The 19,440-nt window shown below is 63.2% G+C and overlaps 1 protein-coding gene across 3 annotated transcripts in view; it reads right to left on the bottom strand.

The window, feature by feature from the left end:
• Nucleotides 1–19,440, bottom strand: part of RPTOR (regulatory associated protein of MTOR complex 1) — a 76,201-nt gene that overhangs the window by 22,445 nt on the left and 34,316 nt on the right. For all 3 annotated transcript variants that reach the window (XR_009449405.1, XM_059671474.1, XM_059671475.1), the window contains exons 4-11: nt 17,451–17,609; nt 15,716–15,862; nt 15,218–15,393; nt 10,850–10,909; nt 5,316–5,416; nt 4,878–5,022; nt 3,652–3,727; nt 1,762–1,863 (exon numbers count right to left, since the gene is read on the bottom strand). Coding sequence is in view for 2 of the 3 variants with exons in the window: in XM_059671474.1 (XP_059527457.1) it covers nt 1,762–1,863; nt 3,652–3,727; nt 4,878–5,022; nt 5,316–5,416; nt 10,850–10,909; nt 15,218–15,393; nt 15,716–15,862; nt 17,451–17,609 (966 nt within the window). In the remaining variant the exon portion in view is untranslated. The remainder of the gene's footprint in view (nt 1–1,761; nt 1,864–3,651; nt 3,728–4,877; nt 5,023–5,315; nt 5,417–10,849; nt 10,910–15,217; nt 15,394–15,715; nt 15,863–17,450; nt 17,610–19,440) is intronic.

Genomic DNA, 19,440 nt, shown 5'->3' with positions numbered 1-19,440 from the left:
CAGAGAGAGGAGGTGTCATGGCGGCACCACTGCAAGGCCGTGCAGGCACGAGGCCAGTCCCTCGATCAGCCCTGTGTCCTGCACCGTGGCCCACCCAGGGGCTTCCGTCCCTGCTGCTCCGCTCAGAGGCCAGGAGACACTGTTCTTCACCCGCAGGTACACCCGCAGGTACACCCACAGGCCACACAGGCATACCCGCAGGTACACCCACAGGCCACGCAGGTACACCCACAGGTACACCCACAGGTCACACAGGTACACCCACAGGCCACGCAGGTACACCCACAGGTACACCCACAGGTCACACAGGTACACTCGCAGGTACACCCGCAGGTCACACAGGTCCACCCACAGGCCACACGGTACGCAAGAGGCATTGGAACAAACGTGGTAGCTGCGTGAGGGACCTTCCGTGAGGGCTCTGGGAAACCTGCCCTCGACGGGTGCTCCCTGCCTTCCCACCCGGGACCCTGGGCGGTAGGGAACCGAAGGCCAGGATGAGGGGCTTCCCCAAGCAGGACTGGCTTTTGTGTTTATACTTAAAAAAAATCCCCGTTTCAGCTGCCCTGGACCTGCGGGAAGCAGCCAACGCTGGGGAGCTGCACGGGTGTGGGGGTCGAATCCACGACCTGCCCCACGTTCACTCAGGCTCTCGGCGCCGCCTCCTCGGTCGCCTGACCGGGCTCCCGCGAGGACCCCCGGGCCCGGGGCGAGCAGGACCGGCTGTCGCTGTGGAAGGTCACGCAGGCAGATGCCCCTGCTCCCGTCGGTCCCCTCCCTCCTCCAGACCGGCGAGCGGCTCTGTGGGTGTCCGTCCCAGGGAGTGCAGGGGAAACGGGGCGCGAGACCCGCCGATGGCAGGCCATTTACAGCAGGCTGCTTGCCAGACTCAAGAACCGGCTCCACACGCCCGCCGCACCGGCTCGGGAGACACATGACAGGGAGGCCAGTGCGAGGGCCACCGCGTGCCCACGCCCGCCTGTCGGCGCACTCGCACCGGCGGCCGTGCAGCACTCGCCCGGCAGGAAGCCTGGGCCCTGCCGCGGGCCGCTTCTTTGTCTTGTTATTGCTCTTCTCGTTCTCGTTTGTTTGGTCACAGCTCACCCTGCGGGCGCAGGCGGCCCTGAGCGAATCCAGACCAGGAGCGGAGCGTGGCTCCCCTGCATTCTCGTCTCCATCGGAAAGAAGCGGTCAGTCCGAGGCCGCGCAGGCGTCTCGGGACATCACGCTGGCTGCTGGGCTGCATCTCACAGGCTCCCCGCGTCCCTTCTCTGGCGGCCCCGGTGGACTCGGCCACAGTCCAGCCCCGGGGGCCGCGGCTCTGCTGCCGGTGCCTTCAGGGTCCGCGGGCGACGTGGGAGAGGCCGTGCCCGAGGGCGCTGTGTCCCCGTGGTGACAGTGAGCAGGGGGCCCAGGGAGGGGTGGTCCCTCACACCAGCCAGCGCCGGAGGAAGGAAGTGCGCCACGTCCTCAGGCCGGCGGACAAGGAGACTCGCGCTCCCGTTCCCCAGAGGCCACGGGGGGCTGGCGCTCCATCAGCCCCAAGAAGCAAGGAGCAGCGGGGTGATGACTACAACCCAAATCAGGGCTCCCTGGAGGGCGGGAAAGCCCATAGGGACAAACGCTCACTGAGCTCCGCCGACACCTGACACTCCTGTGACAACCTCCCCAGCCCAGCGAGAGGGTGAGCCCCACGCCCGCTCGTGCCAAGGGGGGCGCGGTCCCCGGAGACTGCGGGGTCTCCAGCTCCCGAGGCCTCACCTGCAGAACAATGGGGAGCTGCTCGGGGGGGCTCCTGTTCTCCACGCCCATCGTCAGCCACACCTGGAAGGCGGTCAGCTGCTCGGCGAAGAACGGACTGTGCTGTGGACAGGCAGAGGGACGGCATTAGGGGCCCGCCTTCCTCTACTCCACACGCCCCCTCCTTCAATTCCGTCCCCACGCCACATGGCCGCCGCCATCCCCGTGGAGAGCGGGGTACGGCCGGAGCAGAGCTGGGAGGCGGGGTCTGCCCTGTGCAGACTGGATGCAGGCAGGGAGGCGGCCGAGCCCGGGAGGGGCCATGAACTGAGGCGGACGCTGCAGGGGAAGCCTGTGGGGGCAGCCGTGTGACTGACCCCACGCGTCCCTCGAGGGCCTGCGCCCAGAGCACCGTGTCCGGGGCAGAGTGTGCCGTGAGGGTTCAGAGAACCCGCCACCTCAGGACTCCTGCTCCCGCAGCGTCAGCTCCATCACGTCCACCAGGTGTGCGGAGTCGGGGTAGGGATGCAGCCTCGAGTGGCTCTCCTGTTTCTGAGTGTGAGTTATTCATAAATCGGCTTTAAAAAGACAACCTTGCTAAGAGCGGCCTCGCCGCAGCAGGAGAGCACGGCCCACGGAGCCCTGGCTCTGGGGGGGTCGGCAGCGAAGAACTCGGGGTCTCTCCCGCCTGCTGGGCCCTTCTCCGAGGGAGCCCACGTCACCGCGGGAGAGACGGCTCCGCCCAGGGACACGAGCATTCCTGACCGTCCGTCCGTCCGTCCGTCCGGCAGAGAGGCAAGGCCCCGGGGGAGCTGCCGTGGGGTTGCCGTGCGGCAGGAGCGGGAGTGGGAGCTGGCACTCCGGGCGCCCAGCACGGGCTCAGGCTCCCGAGAGCGGCCACGTGCGTTGGACGACGGGCCAGCGAGTTATAGGAAAGCTACTGGGATAAGGAAGTGACTTTAATGAAGTTGCTATACAAAGTCACTTGTGACCAATATATAGAAAAAGAAAGAGAAAATAGAAAATGAAATTTAAAAAGATACTGTTTACAGCCACACCGATGGGCTGGAGCGCACACTGGAGGTCGGTCAGCAGAGGGACGGGTCGGGGCAGGTGACCGTGAAGGTCAAGGGGACAAACGTCCAGTTTAAACAACGAGCCTCGCGGCGGTCACTTCATAACGCCGGCACCTATCGGGCCGCGTGCTGGCGCCGGGAGGAGTCAGATTGCGTGCAGGCGCAGCCCGAACCAGCTCCCGTCAGTGAGAAACGGGGGGCAGGAGAGGAAACCGACAGATTCAACAGGCAGGTGACAGAGGATCCACCAGGGGCCAAGGAGGACACGGAACGGCTGACCGCGTCCACGGTCAGGGCAACGCACACAGGACACAGCTCAAGGAAAGTCCCTTTCACGTGCAACCCCAGTCGCCAGCGGGGGGAGGGGAGGGACGCAGGAGGCGGCCAGGCTGCAGGCGCTGGGCGGGGTGGGTGCAGCGCCCCCGGCTGGAGGTGGCGGGGGCGGGGGTGCCAGCGAGGAGAGCAGGTACGACAGCAGCGCCTCAGCGGACGGGGCTTCCCCGAGCTGACCGCCTCCAATCTAACGCTGAACCCCGGTGGACGCACATCTGTCTTTATTTTTTTGGTTAATCCTCACCCAAGGGTATTTTCCCGCTGATTTTTAGAGTGGAGGGAGGAGGAGAGAGAGATATCCACGTGAGAGACACAGGCCGCTGCCTCCTGCACGCACACGCCTGACTCTTTGGTGGGCGGGGCCCATGCCCTGTCCTCTGACCACACTGGCCAGGGACAGACCCGCATCTTTTAAGCTCTAAGTACAGGTGCGTGCAGGGCACCGCGAGTCCCGTCCCCACCCCCACGGGCACTGCAGACCAGGTCAGAGGGCGGGGCTCACCCGGAACGCAGTGCCCTCCTCGATGATGGTGGGCAGCTGGGAGAGGCAGATGTCCACGGCGAGGTCCCAGGCTTGCCTGGGGAGAGAGCAGTGGACACAGGGCATCACTGACCGGCTCCCGCCAGGACCCAGGGCGGAGCAGGGCAGCAGCTGTAGCTCTTTTCTCCTCAAGCTGAAATGAGAAAGAGGCCTGGGAACAACAGAGGGACCCCTCCCACCGTCTGAAGCAGCGTCCGCGGCGCAGCCCGCCCAGCGAGGCAGGGGCAGCGTCACACACCGGCACCGAGAAACACAGGCCAGGCCACACGCCTCCTTAGGAACAGGCCAGTGTGAGGCCGGGAGAAAGGAGGTCTGTCTGAGGCCCCCACCAAACCCAATGCCCGCGTGGTGCCCACAGAGTCAGGGCTGGCTTGTCAGCACTGTTGAGCCCATCGCCTGGGCCCCACGCAACCACTCTGGGCCTCGCCACCAGGCTCCACCTCCCCGCGGGCTCCCCTGGGAGCCGAGACGGCAGGGGGCTCGGCGGGGCTGCCAGCGGAGGGACAGGGACGCTCACGCCGCCTCCCGTCCCCTACGGCCCGGCCCACGTGGTGGTCCCGCACTCAGGCTCCCCTCCCTCTCGGTCCCTCCCCGTCCCCCACGGGCGGCTGGGTGCTCCACGGACCACCACCTGGAGGACGGGCCACCCAGACCAGAGCTGGGCTTTCAGGACACAGGCCCACACGGATCAGTCGGCACCAGGCACCCTCGCTGGGCTCGGAGGGCACAGGTCATGACCGCCAAGAACTGCAAGGGCTCCGGACGGGACGGGCTGAAATTGGACATGAAGGGGAAGGACTCCCTGATGACAAGCAGGAGCCGCCGAGCCGGGCTTCCCTAGCGCCGCCCCCGCCACGTGTTCACGGTGTTACTCCGTGTTCGCTGCGCTCGGCTCCCTTCCTCCCACCGCACCTCGGAGATCGCAGCCTGCTGTCCATCATTTAGCCCCAGTGCCGCTCTGACCACCTGGGTGGGCCCCCGGGACCCACGCACTCCGGTCTGTTCATGAGGAGGGAGGGCGCTCTGCCGCTTGAGGGTTCCGTCTCACCACGGGCTCTGCAGAGCCCACCAGACGCCCGGGCCTGGGGCAGCAGCTGGCAACCCTGGGCACAGGTGGGCTGACCCTCCTGGTGCAGCTGAGCGCCAGGCTACCCCCGGGGCCCGAAGCAGGCGGAGCCGGGACTCACCACATGGCGTGCATGTAGGTGGGGGGCAGGCGCGGGCTGCTGACCGGGGTGCAGTTGTAGGAGCGCATGATCCTCTCCGCCAGCAGGAAGTTGCGGAACAGACTGGCCACCAGCAGGTCCTGCCGGAACAGCTTCTGGAAGAGGTCTGAGGGCGAGACATGCGGGCCCGTCAGGACGCACGCCCGCGCTCCAGCCAGAGGCCCCGACGTCCAGCCCCGGCCGCTGCGAGGCTCCTGGCAGCTGCGTCAGGCAGCGTGGACCTGGCCAGCGGCGGGGAGGACACTGGCGACGGTCAGAGCAGGGGCGCGCAGCTCCCCTCACCACGCAGCCCTGACCGGCGCCCCACAGAACCCCGGGTGCCTGGGCCTGCTGCCCCCCCCCCGCCAGCTCTCTGCCTGCGAGAACCCACTTCACCCCTCGGACCCTCTCGTGCCTCACCCCGAGGGAGCACGTTCCACGCGATGGTGTCTGTGATGGCCGTGAAGATCCAGTTCAGCTCGCCCAGCGGCGTCCTCCTGTCGTTGAGCCGGCCGGGGATCCTAAGAGACACGTGCATTTCCGTTAGCGACGGCGGAACAGCCATGGCTGCGGACACAGAAGGGGCTCACTGTGAGGGCTGGGGACCTGGGCAGGCCTGTCGGCAGAGGCAGCCGGCCACCTGCAGCGTGGGTGCCCCGCCCGGCGCACAGCAAGCTCGTTGCGGCCCCGCAGTCACAGAAAACCCTTCTCCCGCAGGGAAGTCCCCAGGAAGTGGCCGGAGGCGAGAGTGTAACCGTTTATAAGGTTTCACAGACTAAGATCCTGCCCGCAGCCGACCTCCGTCCTGACCCCGAGGGGAAGACACGTGTGTAGCAGGGACGCGTCAGAAGCAGCCCGGCACCCACACGGGAGAGGGGTCACGAGGGCACAGCCACGGAGAAGTAACTGCAGCCCCGAAGCTGCTGTGGGGGAGGCTGTGGCGGCACGGGGCGCGCTTGCTCTCCGACCAAGTGACACGGCACCGTCACCGCCAGGCAGCGCGAGCAAGGACGCCATCGAGAGAAGGAAAGACCTCGGGGCGACGCTCAGGCGACGCTCGTCCGTCTGGATGTGAGCCTGGCTCAGCCTCGCCCTCCTGCGTGGAGCCGGAGGCCGCAGGGGTTCGGGGGGGGGGGGTGACAGGACGGCACTCCTGAGGACAGACACCTGACCACGGTCTGTCTCCAGACCTGCAGGCGCACAGCCCTGAGCAGCTCCCGTCAGCCCGGGGCCGGGACGCAGGCCCAGCTGCTCCCAGGCCACGTCGGGGTCGCTGTGCACTCAGGTGTGCCCCGAGTTCTGACTGTGACAATCGCAGGGATAAATGCACGCCCTCCCCCTCCCCCCAGGAAGGCCCACTGGCCTTCACTGAGCTCCCGGGAAAGCGTGGGCAGCCCGTCACCGACGCCTCGCAGGCCTGGGCCGCTCACACTGCGCCGTCACGGGCACGTGAACTCCCTCAGCAGTGGAGTTTGTTCCCCGTCTGTACCAGAGCCTGAGGGACGTCCCGGCCCCTGGAGCCGCCGCGTCACTGAGGCTGAGGCCGCAGGAACGGGCCGCACGGACTGCCGGGCGCAGGGCACAGGGCGGCAGAGACAGAGGCCAGTCGCGTCCGCTGTGCGGGCCTGGCCGCTCCGGCACCTCTGCCTGCCGCTTTCCAAGCAAACGATACAAACTCCCTAAAGCGACTCCAGTGATAGGAAGGCAGACAATCGTCCACACTGGCACCGACCACCCCTCCAGGGGTCCCTGTGTGCACAGCCAGGTCACTTTAGATGAGTCAACGTAACACTGTGCAGGGGCGCTGCGTCCTTGTTATGTGAAAGCCTTCACAGCCCGGCCGGCCTGCTCAGGGCTGAGCGTCCACCTGTGACCCAGGAGGTCACGGCTTGATTCCCGGTCAGGGCCCAGGCCCAGGTTGTGGGCTCCACCCCCACTGTGGGGTGTGCAGGAGGCAGCCAATCAACGATTCTCTCATCATTGACGTTTCTATCTCTCCCTCTTCCTTCCTCTCTGAAATCAATAAAGATATATATTTTTTAAAAAGCTACAAAAAAACCAACACACAAACAAAAACAAAACAACACCTCACAAATACACTGAGAAGGGCTGCACCCAGCACTACCCGTGACGCTTGCCTGGCGAGGACACGGTGACCCCGATTCTATGGCCTCTGTGTACTGAGCGACATGTCTATGCTGAAAACACTCCCAGCTGGGCAGCAGCCGGGAGGGGAGTGAGCGTCTCGAAGGAGCCCTGGGGGGGTCTGTGTGCTGGGCCTACGCTCTCTGTCGGGTGCGACGCTGACACCAGCCCTGCACGTGTCCAGCGTGGGTCACGGCCGCGGTCAGCCCGGGAGACAGCCCCGTGGGGAGGCTGGGACCACCACCACCAGCACATTTTCTGGAAACGTTTCTTCATTGGCTGACATTCTCCGGAACCAACCCAGCCACACGTGTCACTGCTTCTCGGGCCTCCTGCCCAAAGCCGTGCAGAACCGGCTCCGCGTGTCCTCCGAGCCCGTCCCACCGGCCCCGCTGCCCGCCTCGGGCTTCAGGGGAGGGCAGTCGGAGCCCATTCAGCGCGGACCCGCGTCTCTGAGCGTGACGTGCGCGGTGTGGGCGCTGCTGTTAGCAGGAGGGGCCTCTCCTCCCGCTGCCAGCTGCCCGCTGCCTGGGGCTGGGGGACGGTGCCTGCGGCTGCGAAGGCCAGGAGGAGGCAGCGAGGGAGCCGGGTGGGAAGTGCAGCCGCGTCTGCTGGAGCAGGAAGCGCTCCGACTCTCATCACTGGCTCAGACGCTCTGTGCAGCGTGTGCCGCCCGCAGGGCTGCTGCCGGGCCTGAGGAAGCTGCGCCCGCGTGTCCTGGGCTCCCTCCTGGCGGTGGCAGCCGAGGTGACTCACCCTCCTCCCGCGGAGGCAGCCAGACAGGCTGGGGAACCTTTTTGATGTCAGGGCAGGGCTGGCCAGGCCCGAGAGAAGCCCAGCCTTGAACCTGTGGTCCTGACGCAGGGCTGAGAGGCGGAGCAGCGGCCGGCAGGCTGCTGGCAGGAGGGCAGGGAGGGGAGGGGCTGCCGCGGAGACGGGCTCTGAGCCAGGACTGGGCATGAGCTGGAAACAACTCAGACCTCACACCTCCAACCACCCCGAGGCCCGGTACGATGTCCGTGTCCAGGTCGCAGCATTCACTGTCAGCCCAACGGGCCTTCCCGGCACTGACACCAGAGACACAGCCGAGAGGAGAGAGGACGAGGACATGGACGGCGCGAGATCAGCTGCGACAGTAATTGCACTGGAGATGTCCACGGAATTAAACGAGAGGCTGGGACGCTGGCAGAGAGCTGGGGACTGTGAAAGTCTGCAAACCAGGATTTCAAGAACCTATGAATACTGCGTATGAAGAAACCAGCAGGGGGCTGAACAGCACCCCCGAGAGCCTGGAGAGGCAGGGGAGGGCTCGGGATGCGGAAGGGCCCGCAGGAGGAGAGAGAAGACGGGGTGTGGACAGGCAGTACAGGGCCTCAGAGGACCCGAAGGGGAGGGCGGAGGGGGGGGCAGCACTGGTCCCGGGTGCAGTGGCCGATGGAAAACCTCCAGGCACCGTGGCCTGGTCAGCTCGAGCGGCCATGATGCAATGCCCAGACTGGGCGGCTCAACCAACCGGGGTCTATTTCTCAGAGTCTGGAGACCAGAGGCCATGGTCAGGTGCCAGCAAGGTGAGGGTCTGCCGAGGGCGCTCTGCCCAGCGAGCCAACGGCTGCCTTCTCGCCGGGCTGTCTCCCCCCTCGGCTGTGCTGTCACGTGAGGGGCGGGGACCACACGCAGGAGAGGACGACCAGGTGCTCAGGCACCGCGGACACGGACGGATGCACACGTGGACACAAGTCCTAGCAAGAAATGCATTTCACCTGGTGACACCACCACACGCCAACACACTTTCGGACACAGAGCCCGGGAGCAGCCGTGTTCCTGGGGAAACGGCGTGTTCTGTCCTGCTGAGGCCGCGCAGGCAGACCCGCAGTCGGAAAGGCTCAGCGTGAACGAGGCCCCGGGCAGCCCCCCCAGGACACAAGGCCGTGGGGCGAGCAGAGCCCGAGGCGCGCGGCACTCGCACGTCCCACTCGAGAAGCCGACCGATGTTCACAGCCACGCAGGCGGCACACCGCCTGCTGGCTACACGCCCGGCACTCCCTCAGCCCCACGTTCGTGCGCGGGTGCGGCCTGGCCGCGCTCTGCCTGCAACAGCTCCCGCAGAGCGAGCTGCTCATCGGCTTGTGGAGCACAGGGAGAAAAGTGTTGTTAAATTCGGAAGGAAGAGGGGTGATGACCTCCACGGCTCACTGGTGAGCAGGAGTTAACAGCCACCGGAGCTAACCCGCCTCGTGTTGACGTTCCTGCAGAATAAGGAGCTGCCCCGTCTCCAAGCCAGACCCCCCGCGGGACGGAGCCAGAGGCTGCGCAGGGGCTCCCGGGGAGACCAGGCTCGAGGAGAAAGGGCAGGTCCCACCTGCTTGTTCAACGCGTCTGACACGAGGACAGACTCTGCTAAACAGGCAGATTCCAGGGCCCCTCGGAAGTCAGTCGGAGCCCGGGGCCGGGAGAATCGCCCTGTGGATTTTCTGTGCGTTTCCTGGGGTCAGAGCATGTCCCGGAGCGCGGTCCTGGGGGCCCGGCAGGGGACGGCATTGGTGGGTCCGGACAGATCCGCTGGGTGGCGGAACCGCACCCCATGTCGCAGCTGTGGAAACAGCCTCTGTGGCCTTTGTTCTGGTGACAAGGGCGGGGTGCCGGCCCCTGTGAGGGGAGGAGCCAGTGTGTGCAGGCACCAGGCCCCTGGACAGAGGCTCTCCCTGGTCCACAGGTCCGCTCTGAGCCGAGCCCCTCACAGGGGCTCATCAGGACAAGCCAGGCGCCGGCCACGGGGGGAGTGTCCAACACAACGGGACTGTGAGCCCCTCAGGCCCAGCCCTTGCCCTGCACCCTGGTCCGGGGACAGCCGGGCGCTGAGCTGACAGATGGAGGTGGCTGAGGGAGACGGTGGCGCAGGAGGGCCGTGGCTGTTCCATCCCCGCAGCGCACTCCCGCCATCACGCACGCCCTCCCCGCGGCCTCTGGGCTGTGCTTTCCCGCTTCCGGCTTCCGTCTGAATCGGCTCCCGCGTCACCACTCACCCACCAGCGTGTGGGGCACCGACGGGCTCCTGACTCCCCACCTCCCCGCCGACACGATGTTATGTTGGAAAGAGGCTCCGGCCGAGTGAAGACAGGGAGCTGTTCATAATTTCCTTTCAAACATGACGCATTGGCCCGACGCCGACCCGAGAGCAGAGAGAATCCCAACCTCAGCGACGGAGCCGCCCGGCCACCCCCCACAGCCCCTCCACCGCGCTGGCCGAGGGCAGGACGGCCCCTTCCCTGGGGACAGCGACGCTGGGCTCCGCGCACAGGCCTGGGCCAAGCCCTGCTCCAGCGCCACCAGGGGACCTGCCCGGGCTCCCGTTTAGTGCGGAGCCTCCCTTCAGAGGCCCGGCCAGGACTCGGAGAGCTCCAGGCAGACCTGGCACACACAGCAGGCGCCCGTCCGTGCTCCCGGGACTCTTCTCCGAGTCTCCGCCACGAGAACCACGGTGGCTGCTCTCCACGCCCAGCACCAGCTCCAGTGAGCCCACCAGGCCCTGGCCCTGCCCTCTGGCCAGGGGCCGGCCGACCCCGGCTCTGAACTGATGCCGCAGGGAGCAGACGTGTCGTGTGCCTCTCTCAGCGTTGGAGGATTTTTAAACGATCAAAAGGATTTGGCTTCTTATTCTCTTTCTTTAAAGTGGCCCCAGCTGAGCGTGTCCTAGGCTGGCACTGAGGTGCCATCCACGCACAGCCTCCACCGGAGAGCAGGACGCACGCGCAGGACGGGCCTGAGGGGGCAGGGAGACCCGCCCCGCCCGGCCCTGCCGCCTCACTCACTTCTCAATCAGGTCCAGCGTGACTCCGGGCACCAGGCTGACGCACTTCTGCATGCAGAACCTGCGGGAGAGCATCGGTCACACGCGGCGGACGCGCGACGGGGAGATGCCGCCGCCCCCGAATGTCCTCATGGGGAGAGCCACAGCCCTGGCTAAGCCCCCTGGCCGCCCCCACCCCGGCTCCCAGGCCCTGTCCCCCCTGGCCCGCTCCCTGGGCGTTTCCTCACTGGCACCTAAGTCTTTGGTGTATTTGGAATTTCTCTCATTGAGGTACGGGTAGGGTTTTAGGTTTCTAATGGTTAGCCATGTGCCCCAAACCCTCAGTGTTGAGTAATGCCTTCCTTCGCTTCTCCACGTCTCTCAGCTCCTCGCCAGGGGCGCCCCCCGCCCCCGCCCTCTGGAGGCAGCCCCCTAACTGCCATGTGGGCCTGCGCACTCGGTTCACGGCCCAAAGGCCACTGTGCTGAACACGCGTGTTTCTGCTAACAGTTTTCCAACGCATTTTATGGGCTTTTTGCGAAGTTGAAATCCAGATCACGCATGAACACTGCACATCTGCTTCTCTCAGAGCATGTGCACCTTCCATCCCGCGGCTCATCCAGCTGCTGGACTGACCACGCTTCCCAGGAGCCGGTGGCTGATCCAAGTTGGCCAACACCCTGGTGCAGCTCCCACTGCATTCAGGGCGCAGGGGGGCTTGGCTGGGGGGGAAGGGATGGGGGGGGGGCTGCGGCCTAGAGAAAACCTCCCTCTCGCAAAGGGAGTTTGCTTCTATTCTTGTAGGTTTTTATTAAAATTCATTTTCAATTTTATCAAATAACTGTCCTCCGTCCTCCTATTACGATGATGAATTACATTAATAGGCAGCCTAATAGGACGTCGTCGCCTCTGGAACGACTCCGGCGCGGAGCTAATTGTTCTCGCTGTGCTGCAGGCTCCCTGCCGATGCCTCGTTCTGGACCATCTGCAGTGTGTGTGTGTGTGTGTGTGTGTGTGTGTGTGAGAGAGAGCCAGAGAGCCGCTGTGTGTGTGTGTGTGCATGAGAGAGAGAGCCGCTGTGTGTGTGTGTGTGTGTGTGAGAGAGCTACTGTGTGTGTGTGTGTGTGCATGAGAGAGAGAGCCGCTGTGTGTGTGTGTGTGTGTGTGTGTGAGAGAGCCAGAGAGCCGCTGTGTGTGTGTGTGTGCATGAGAGAGAGAGCCGCTGTGTGTGTGTGTGTGTGTGAGAGAGCCGCTGTGTGTGTGTGTGTGTGTGTGTGTGTGAGAGAGAGCCAGAGAGCCGCTGTGTGTGTGTGTGTGTGTGCATGAGAGAGAGAGCCGCTGTGTGTGTGTGTGTGTGTGTGCGCGTGAGAGAGAGAGCCGCTGTGTGTGTGTGTGAGAGAGAGCGAGAGAGCCGCTGTGTGTGTGTGTGTGTGTGTGTGAGAGAGAGCCGCTGTGTGTGTGTGTGTGTGTGTGTGAGAGAGAGAGCCGCTGTGTGTGTGTGTGTGTGTGTGAGAGAGAGCGAGAGAGCCGCTGTGTGTGTGTGTGTGTGTGTGTGTGTGAGAGAGAGCGAGAGAGCCGCTGTGTGTGTGTGTGTGTGTGAGAGAGAGAGCGAGAGAGCCGCTGTGTGTGTGTGTGAGAGAGAGCGAGAGAGCCGCTGTGTGTGTGTGTGTGTGTGTGTGAGAGAGAGCCGCTGTGTGTGTGTGTGTGTGTGTGTGTGAGAGAGAGAGCCGCTGTGTGTGTGTGTGTGTGTGTGTGAGAGAGAGCGAGAGAGCCGCTGTGTGTGTGTGTGTGTGTGAGAGAGAGCCGCTGTGTGTGTGTGTGTGAGAGAGAGCGAGAGAGCCGCTTTGTGTGTGTGTGTGTGTGAGAGAGCCGCTGTGTGTGTGTGTGTGTGTGTGTGTGTGAGAGAGAGCCAGAGAGCCGCTGTGTGTGTGTGTGTGTGTGCATGAGAGAGAGAGCCGCTGTGTGTGTGTGTGTGTGTGTGCGCGTGAGAGAGAGAGCCGCTGTGTGTGTGTGTGAGAGAGAGCGAGAGAGCCGCTGTGTGTGTGTGTGTGTGTGTGTGAGAGAGAGCCGCTGTGTGTGTGTGTGTGTGTGTGTGAGAGAGAGAGCCGCTGTGTGTGTGTGTGTGTGTGTGAGAGAGAGCGAGAGAGCCGCTGTGTGTGTGTGTGTGTGTGTGTGTGTGAGAGAGAGCGAGAGAGCCGCTGTGTGTGTGTGTGTGTGTGAGAGAGAGAGCGAGAGAGCCGCTGTGTGTGTGTGTGAGAGAGAGCGAGAGAGCCGCTGTGTGTGTGTGTGTGTGTGTGTGAGAGAGAGCCGCTGTGTGTGTGTGTGTGTGTGTGTGTGTGAGAGAGAGAGCCGCTGTGTGTGTGTGTGTGTGTGTGTGAGAGAGAGCGAGAGAGCCGCTGTGTGTGTGTGTGTGTGTGAGAGAGAGCCGCTGTGTGTGTGTGTGTGAGAGAGAGCGAGAGAGCCGCTTTGTGTGTGTGTGTGTGTGAGAGAGCCGCTGTGTGTGTGTGTGTGTGTGTGTGTGAGAGAGAGAGCCGCTGTGTGTGTGTGTGTGTGAGAGAGCGAGAGAGCCGCTGTGTGTGTGTGTGTGCACGTGAGAGAGAGAGCCGCTGTGTGTGTGTGTGTGTGTGAGAGAGAGAGCCGCTGTGTGTGTGTGTGTGAGAGCGAGAGAGCCGCTGTGTGTGTGTGTGTATGTGTGCGCGTGAGAGAGAGAGCCGCTGTGTGTGTGTGTGTGAGAGAGCGAGAGAGCCGCTGTGTGTGTGTGTGTGTGTGTGTGAGAGAGAGAGCCGCTGTGTGTGTGTGTGTGTGTGTGTGTGTGTGTGAGAGAGAGCCGCTGTGTGTGTGTGTGTGTGTGTGTGTGTGAGAGAGAGAGCCGCTGTGTGTGTGTGTGTGTGAGAGAGAGAGAGCCGCTGTGTGTGTGTGAGAGAGAAAGCCTCTATTTGTGTGTCCGTGTATTTGCCCACTTGTGTGCCTCTGTATGTGTTTGTGTATCTGCACACGTGTGTGCCTGTGGGCGGTGCTTCTGCTGTCCCATAAAGGACCCTCTTTCTCTCCGTCCCCCGCCCTTCCTCCTGCGCTGTGCCCTAGGCCTGCCCTCCCCCTCGGGCCCTCCCCCAGGCTCCCTGGGTTCCTGAGGTTGTTGTTGGGGGATCCCCGCAGGAACATCACCCCTGCGCTCCCTGTGGCCCCGGTGCCTGCCGCCATCCCTCTCAGCGCCGTGAGTCAGGTTTGCACGCCCACTTTCCGTGGAGCTCGCGACACGACACGCCATTCATCTGAACTGAGTGCATGTCGGGAGACGGACACCGTCTGGTGTGGAGAAAAATGACTAACTCAAGGCGGGCATGGGCAGGGTACAGAACCCAACAGACTGAAATCACCGGAAGCCATCTTGGGGTTCAGCAGAAGAGCCAGGCCACGCTGGGCCACCCTGTGGAGACCTCCAGAGAGAACCCATTCCCTGTTAGCCCCATCGCTCCTGCGGCCGGAGCCCAAGCTCTGACGTCACCACAGGGAAAACCTGGGACAACTCTGTCCTCTGTCTGCACTGCTCCCGGCCGAGGCCCCGACCTCTCTGTCCTCAGACACGGCGGGGCCGAGGCAGGAGGGCTCACAGCGCAGAGTGGGGGGCGAAGGAGGGGGTGCACAGAGCGTGTTCTCCCACAGACACTGCCTTTTAGGAAACACTGGAGTACAAACCATTAATCCCACACCGAGAAGCCGTGGGGATTCATGTCCCAAGGTCATTCTGATTCTCGGTGAGTCATCAAGAAAACCCACCAGGCAAACGTCGGGGTGAGGGTTGGAGATGAGACCACACGACCCCACGCTGGCAGGGCCTGCACCCCTGCCCTGTGGGGTCTGCACGCTGCCACCTCTCACTGGGCGAACCCAGGAGCAATTTTCTGTGCTGATAGGATATGGCAACATGGGCCATGAATATTTAAACTCTTTCAAATTCCTCAGGGTAATGGGAAGTTTCCCACCGCGGTCCATCCATCATCCATTGTGTGCCTGGCAGACAACGCGATTGTGTGCTGCGGGCCGAGAGGCCTCACCCGCGCCATGGCGCCCATGCTGGGGACCGGGTTACCTTCGAAAGCACAAGTGCTACATGTGCATTTAAAATGGAATTCTGCCACTCAACCGGAGACCAAGAAAAAAACAAAGGTAAGATGTACTGTGGGCTCTCACACTACATTGATATTCGTGGGGGGTGAGGGGACCAATTATGGGAAGAGCAAGGCATGTGCTCATTTTCAGAATTACTCAAGGTTTCGCTTTCTGGTCATTAGAAAGACGGAGGCAAAAATGAAAAAAATCAGAAAACATTGGCCCTGTGAGCCTCGGCTGGCGGGGGAGGGTGCCGCAGAGGCAGGCCGAGCCCACTTACCAGCGCAGGGCGATTTTGATGGGGGTGGTGAGGCAGGAGGTGAACAGGTCGGCCGGGAGGTCAGGGATCATGGGCAGGAGCTCGCTGGCCTCGCAGGCGGCCAGCTGGATGCAGTTCTTCATGGACGGGGGCAGGGGCATCTGGGCCAGAGGGTGGTTGGGGTTGATGGCCGCAACCTGCAGAGAACACGAAGGAAGACTGTGACGTGATGTGTCCGACCGGGGAGTCTCTTAACACAGTTCCCTGCTGAAGAAGGACCCCCCACCTGCCGACCCCCCCTACCTTGCCTCCCGCATGCAGCCCATCGTCCGCCCCCAGCGTGCAGCCCCGCCCCGTACCAGTCCCGCCTCCAGGACGGAGCCTCACCCCCAGCGTGCGGACCATTTATGGCTCGCAGCCCCGCCCCCGGCTCGAGGCCCCGCCCCCGGCTCGCGGCCCCGCCCCCGGCTCGCGGCCCCGCCCCCGGCTCGCGGCCCCGCCCCCGGCTCGCGGCCTCACTTCCAGCTCCTGCTCCCTCTGCAGGGCGAACTGGCGGAAGGACTTGACGATGAGGCCGGCGTTGGAGCAGTCATAGACGAAGATCGACGGGCTGCCCATCCACGTCTGCAAGTCGTAGATCGACAGCGGGATGTACTGCGTGTAGTTCTGGAAACAAAACACAGCACGTGGGTGACTCACAGCCGACGGCCACACGGCCTGCCATGGCCTGTCCTGCCGGGTGCACCCAGGGGGGCATCGCCAACAGGGTCCCAGGACCCCAGGTGGCAGCCTCGCCTGTCCTAGGCGCCCAGTTCACGGGGAGAGCGGGAAGCGGCGTGAGGTGCAGGCGAGCGCGGCTCCCTCAGACGCCAGGACCCTCCCTGAATGCGCACGCACTGAACACGGAGCTCCGCTCGCAGCGGGACCAGGGACCACACCACAATCCTGGCCCCCGGTCTGAACAACCCCTGGGCAGCGCCGATAGGTAAGCACCTCCCCAGAGAAGACTCCTCACAGCAGTTATGTTTTCTAATAGGAAGGTCAGTGCTGATAACAGAAGGACTGGACGCACCCATCGCCCGGGCTGAGCCACACACGTGCCCCACTGGCCGGGCGAACCCCATCCTCAGGGGCATGACCCTCTGAGTGGCTGGAGCACAGCCGCTGATCGCGGAATGTGAGATACAGGGAAGCGGGGAAACCCTCCAGTCTTTGGAGATTAAATAACATGCGTGTCAACAAAGAGATCACAGGAAAGCACAAACAGTTGGAACAGGACAAAGGGAAAACAGGACGGGCTGAAACTTGACCAGAGCTGTGCTTGCAAGAAGAGGCTCAGCCTTAGGTCCTTCTGAGAAAGGAAGAAAGGCTAAAGCCAAGACCCGAATTCCTGCCGTAAGAAGCTAGACCAGCCGTAGGCCTGGGCCGGATCCGGCCTGTTTGAAATGAATAAAACTAAAAAAAGACCGTACCCTTTTATGTAATGATGTTTACTTTGAATTTATATTAGTTCACACAAACACTCCATCCATGCTTTTGTTCCGGCCTCCGGTCCAGTTTAAGAACCCACTGTGGCCGAAACCGGTTTGGCTCGGTGGATAGAGCATCGGCTTGCGGACTGAAAGGTCCCAGGTTCGATTCCGGTCAAGGGCATGTACCTGGGTTGCGGGCACATCCCTAGTAGGAGATGTGCAGGAGGCAGCTGATCGATGTTCCTCTCTCATCGATGTTTCTAACTCTCTGTCTCTCTCCCTTCCTCTCTGTAAAAAATCAATAAAATATATTTAAAAAAAAAACAAAAAAACCCATTGTGGCCCTCGAGTCAAAAAGTTTGCCCACCCCTGAGCTAGACAATGAGCAGTTAAACTGAAGTAAATAGAGGGGAGGAGATAAAGAGGATGAAGCGGTGAAAGAGAGAATAGCTGGTAGAGAAAGTTAACGTTGCTAAAATTTGTTGTGTTTTTAAAAGATCGGTAAAGTGGGCAAGCCTCTAGCTAGAAAGAGTGAGAATAAAAAGACACAGTCAACACGTTTCAATCAACACGGGCCCTACAGGCACCGAAAAGGTAGGGACACAGCAACCATTTTATGCCAAACTTTTAAAAAGTCAAATTAGATGGAAAATGCCTTAAAAATACAACTTACCAGAAGCGACCCAGAAAGAAACAGGAAGCCTGAACAGCCCCGTGCCCCTCACAGAAAAATGCCCAGCCAGGAGCCTGACTACCCGGCGGTGACCTGAGGCTGCGCTCACCTTGTTGAAGACCCAGATCTCCCCGTTCACGGTGGGCCGGGGCACCCCGTGGCCGTTGTAGTGGAAGAGGACCCGCTCCTCCTTGGCGTTCCGGCGCAGCGACGTGCACAGCTTCTTCACCTCGTCCACGGTGGGGTCGAGGCTCTGCTTGTACCGCGCCTGTCGCAGGAGAAGATTCAGAAACGTAACTGGGTTTGCGGGAGCACCCAGACGGCCCCCCTCCGAGCCTGCACTGAGGAGCCGCATGGCCAAACGCCCAGCCACTGCGCGTGACCGGTGCCCGCCCGGATTTAGATGCTTCTCAGCATCGGGCTCCGTGGTGGCCAGACAGCGTGGCAAACCCCGCTCCGGCGCGGCCACCACTTCGGTCTGCGTGTGAGTGACAACACCCGGGCACGGTGATGGGCACTTTTTAAAAAGCGTTGACTCAAGGGCGCAGAGGAGCACGCCAGCACCGTGAGCCGCACCATGGGCCCAGGGCGGGCGCCCCACTGAGCCGGCTCCGGCTGCGCTGGCCCCAGCGTGAAGGGCCAGGACACACGGGCGGCTCCTGGAGGGAACGGGAAGATGGGAGCTGAGTCACAGACTAATGTTAACGGCATAAAAGGGTCTGAATTCTCATTCGTTTTCCTTGTGGGCACAAGAGAGCCACCAGCACTCTCACTGCCACCAAGAGCAGCCACAGGGTCACCTGGAGGGAAGCCCAGTGCATGGACCCGGCGGCTCTCCAGCAACCTCCCCAGAGCCCCTCAGAGGCCGGCGGCGTGTGACCTCAGAAGCACTGCTGACGCTGAGCAGAGCCGCCCCACACCAAGCCCCCCCCCCCCCCATGTGAGAACAGCCGGGAGCAGTGCAGACGCGAATCTCCGCCCCCCTGATGAAGTCTCCCCAGCGGCATCGACCAGGAGCAGGGAGCGCCGGGGAGCAGCTTCCAGGCCGAGAAGGGGCAGCAGGGAAAAGGGCCCAACCAGAACCCAGGGGCTGGCCGGCCCCCCAGGCTGCAGCTCCTGGTATCGGAGTCCACGGCCCGGTCCACACGCTGCTGGCGCTCGGCCTGAGGCTCCCCTGCAGGGACGTCCAGCCCTGGCCTGCCTGGCGCCTCCGAGGCACACCCTGAACAGGAGTGCTCCCCCCGGCCACGGGCCATGGGCCACACCCCTCAGGGGCGGCAGTAAAACGGGGACCGTGGCTCCGCGAAGGTCTCCGCTGCGGGCGGCTGAGACGACAGCCTGTTTCCTTCTGAGCGCCCGAAAGGACGCGTTAACGGGCTGGCGCGAGGGGCGCTGCGGAGATCAGGAATGTGCCTCCAGGGCTCCGTGGGAATTAATTAATATTTTTAAGGCTCTGAAATGAGCAGCAGTAAATTGCATGTCAGCGCACGGCCGAGGCTGCATGGGAGCGGAGGCCGGGGGCAATGGCCCCGCAGCCGAGGGCGAGTGGCAGGAGCTGCGACCTGTTGGGATTTACGACCGTGTGAGCCGGGCGGGAACAACACAGCGCGTCCGAGATACCGCTCGTTGTGCCAGGCATCGCCCCTTGGGGGCCAGAGCCCAAACGTCATAAAACCTGAGCACGGAATTTCAGGGGCGGCAGCAGAGGAGAATAAAGGAATGAGAGGGGAGGAGGCGGCAGAGAAGGAGCCGAGGAAGTCTGCCCCGCTGCCCGCAGCGTCCTCCTGCCCCAGGATGACCAGGTGTCAGAGCCCTGGGCAGGACCACGGGGGCAGAACGCAGAGCGAGCTGCCAGAAACCGTGTGCCAGCAGACCAGGCAGCTCCCAACCCTCGCCCTCTGCAGGAACCTGCGACAGACGCCCGCCTGCATAAGCGCTGCTTAGCGGGCCTAGCTGCCAGGGAGTCTGGGAGGTGGCTCTGGCTCCAGCCCCTACTGGGGTGTACAGAGACACACAGGCACTGAAGGAGCCGCCCAGCATACTCCAGGGCTGCAGGGCCTCTTTCTGTCACCGACACCAGCCTGCCCTTCACAAAACAG

This window comes from Myotis daubentonii, chromosome 16 (genome assembly GCF_963259705.1).
Source record: "Myotis daubentonii chromosome 16, mMyoDau2.1, whole genome shotgun sequence".
Lineage (NCBI taxonomy): Eukaryota > Metazoa > Chordata > Mammalia > Chiroptera > Vespertilionidae > Myotis > Myotis daubentonii.
This window is presented reverse-complemented; position numbering and strand designations above follow the sequence as displayed.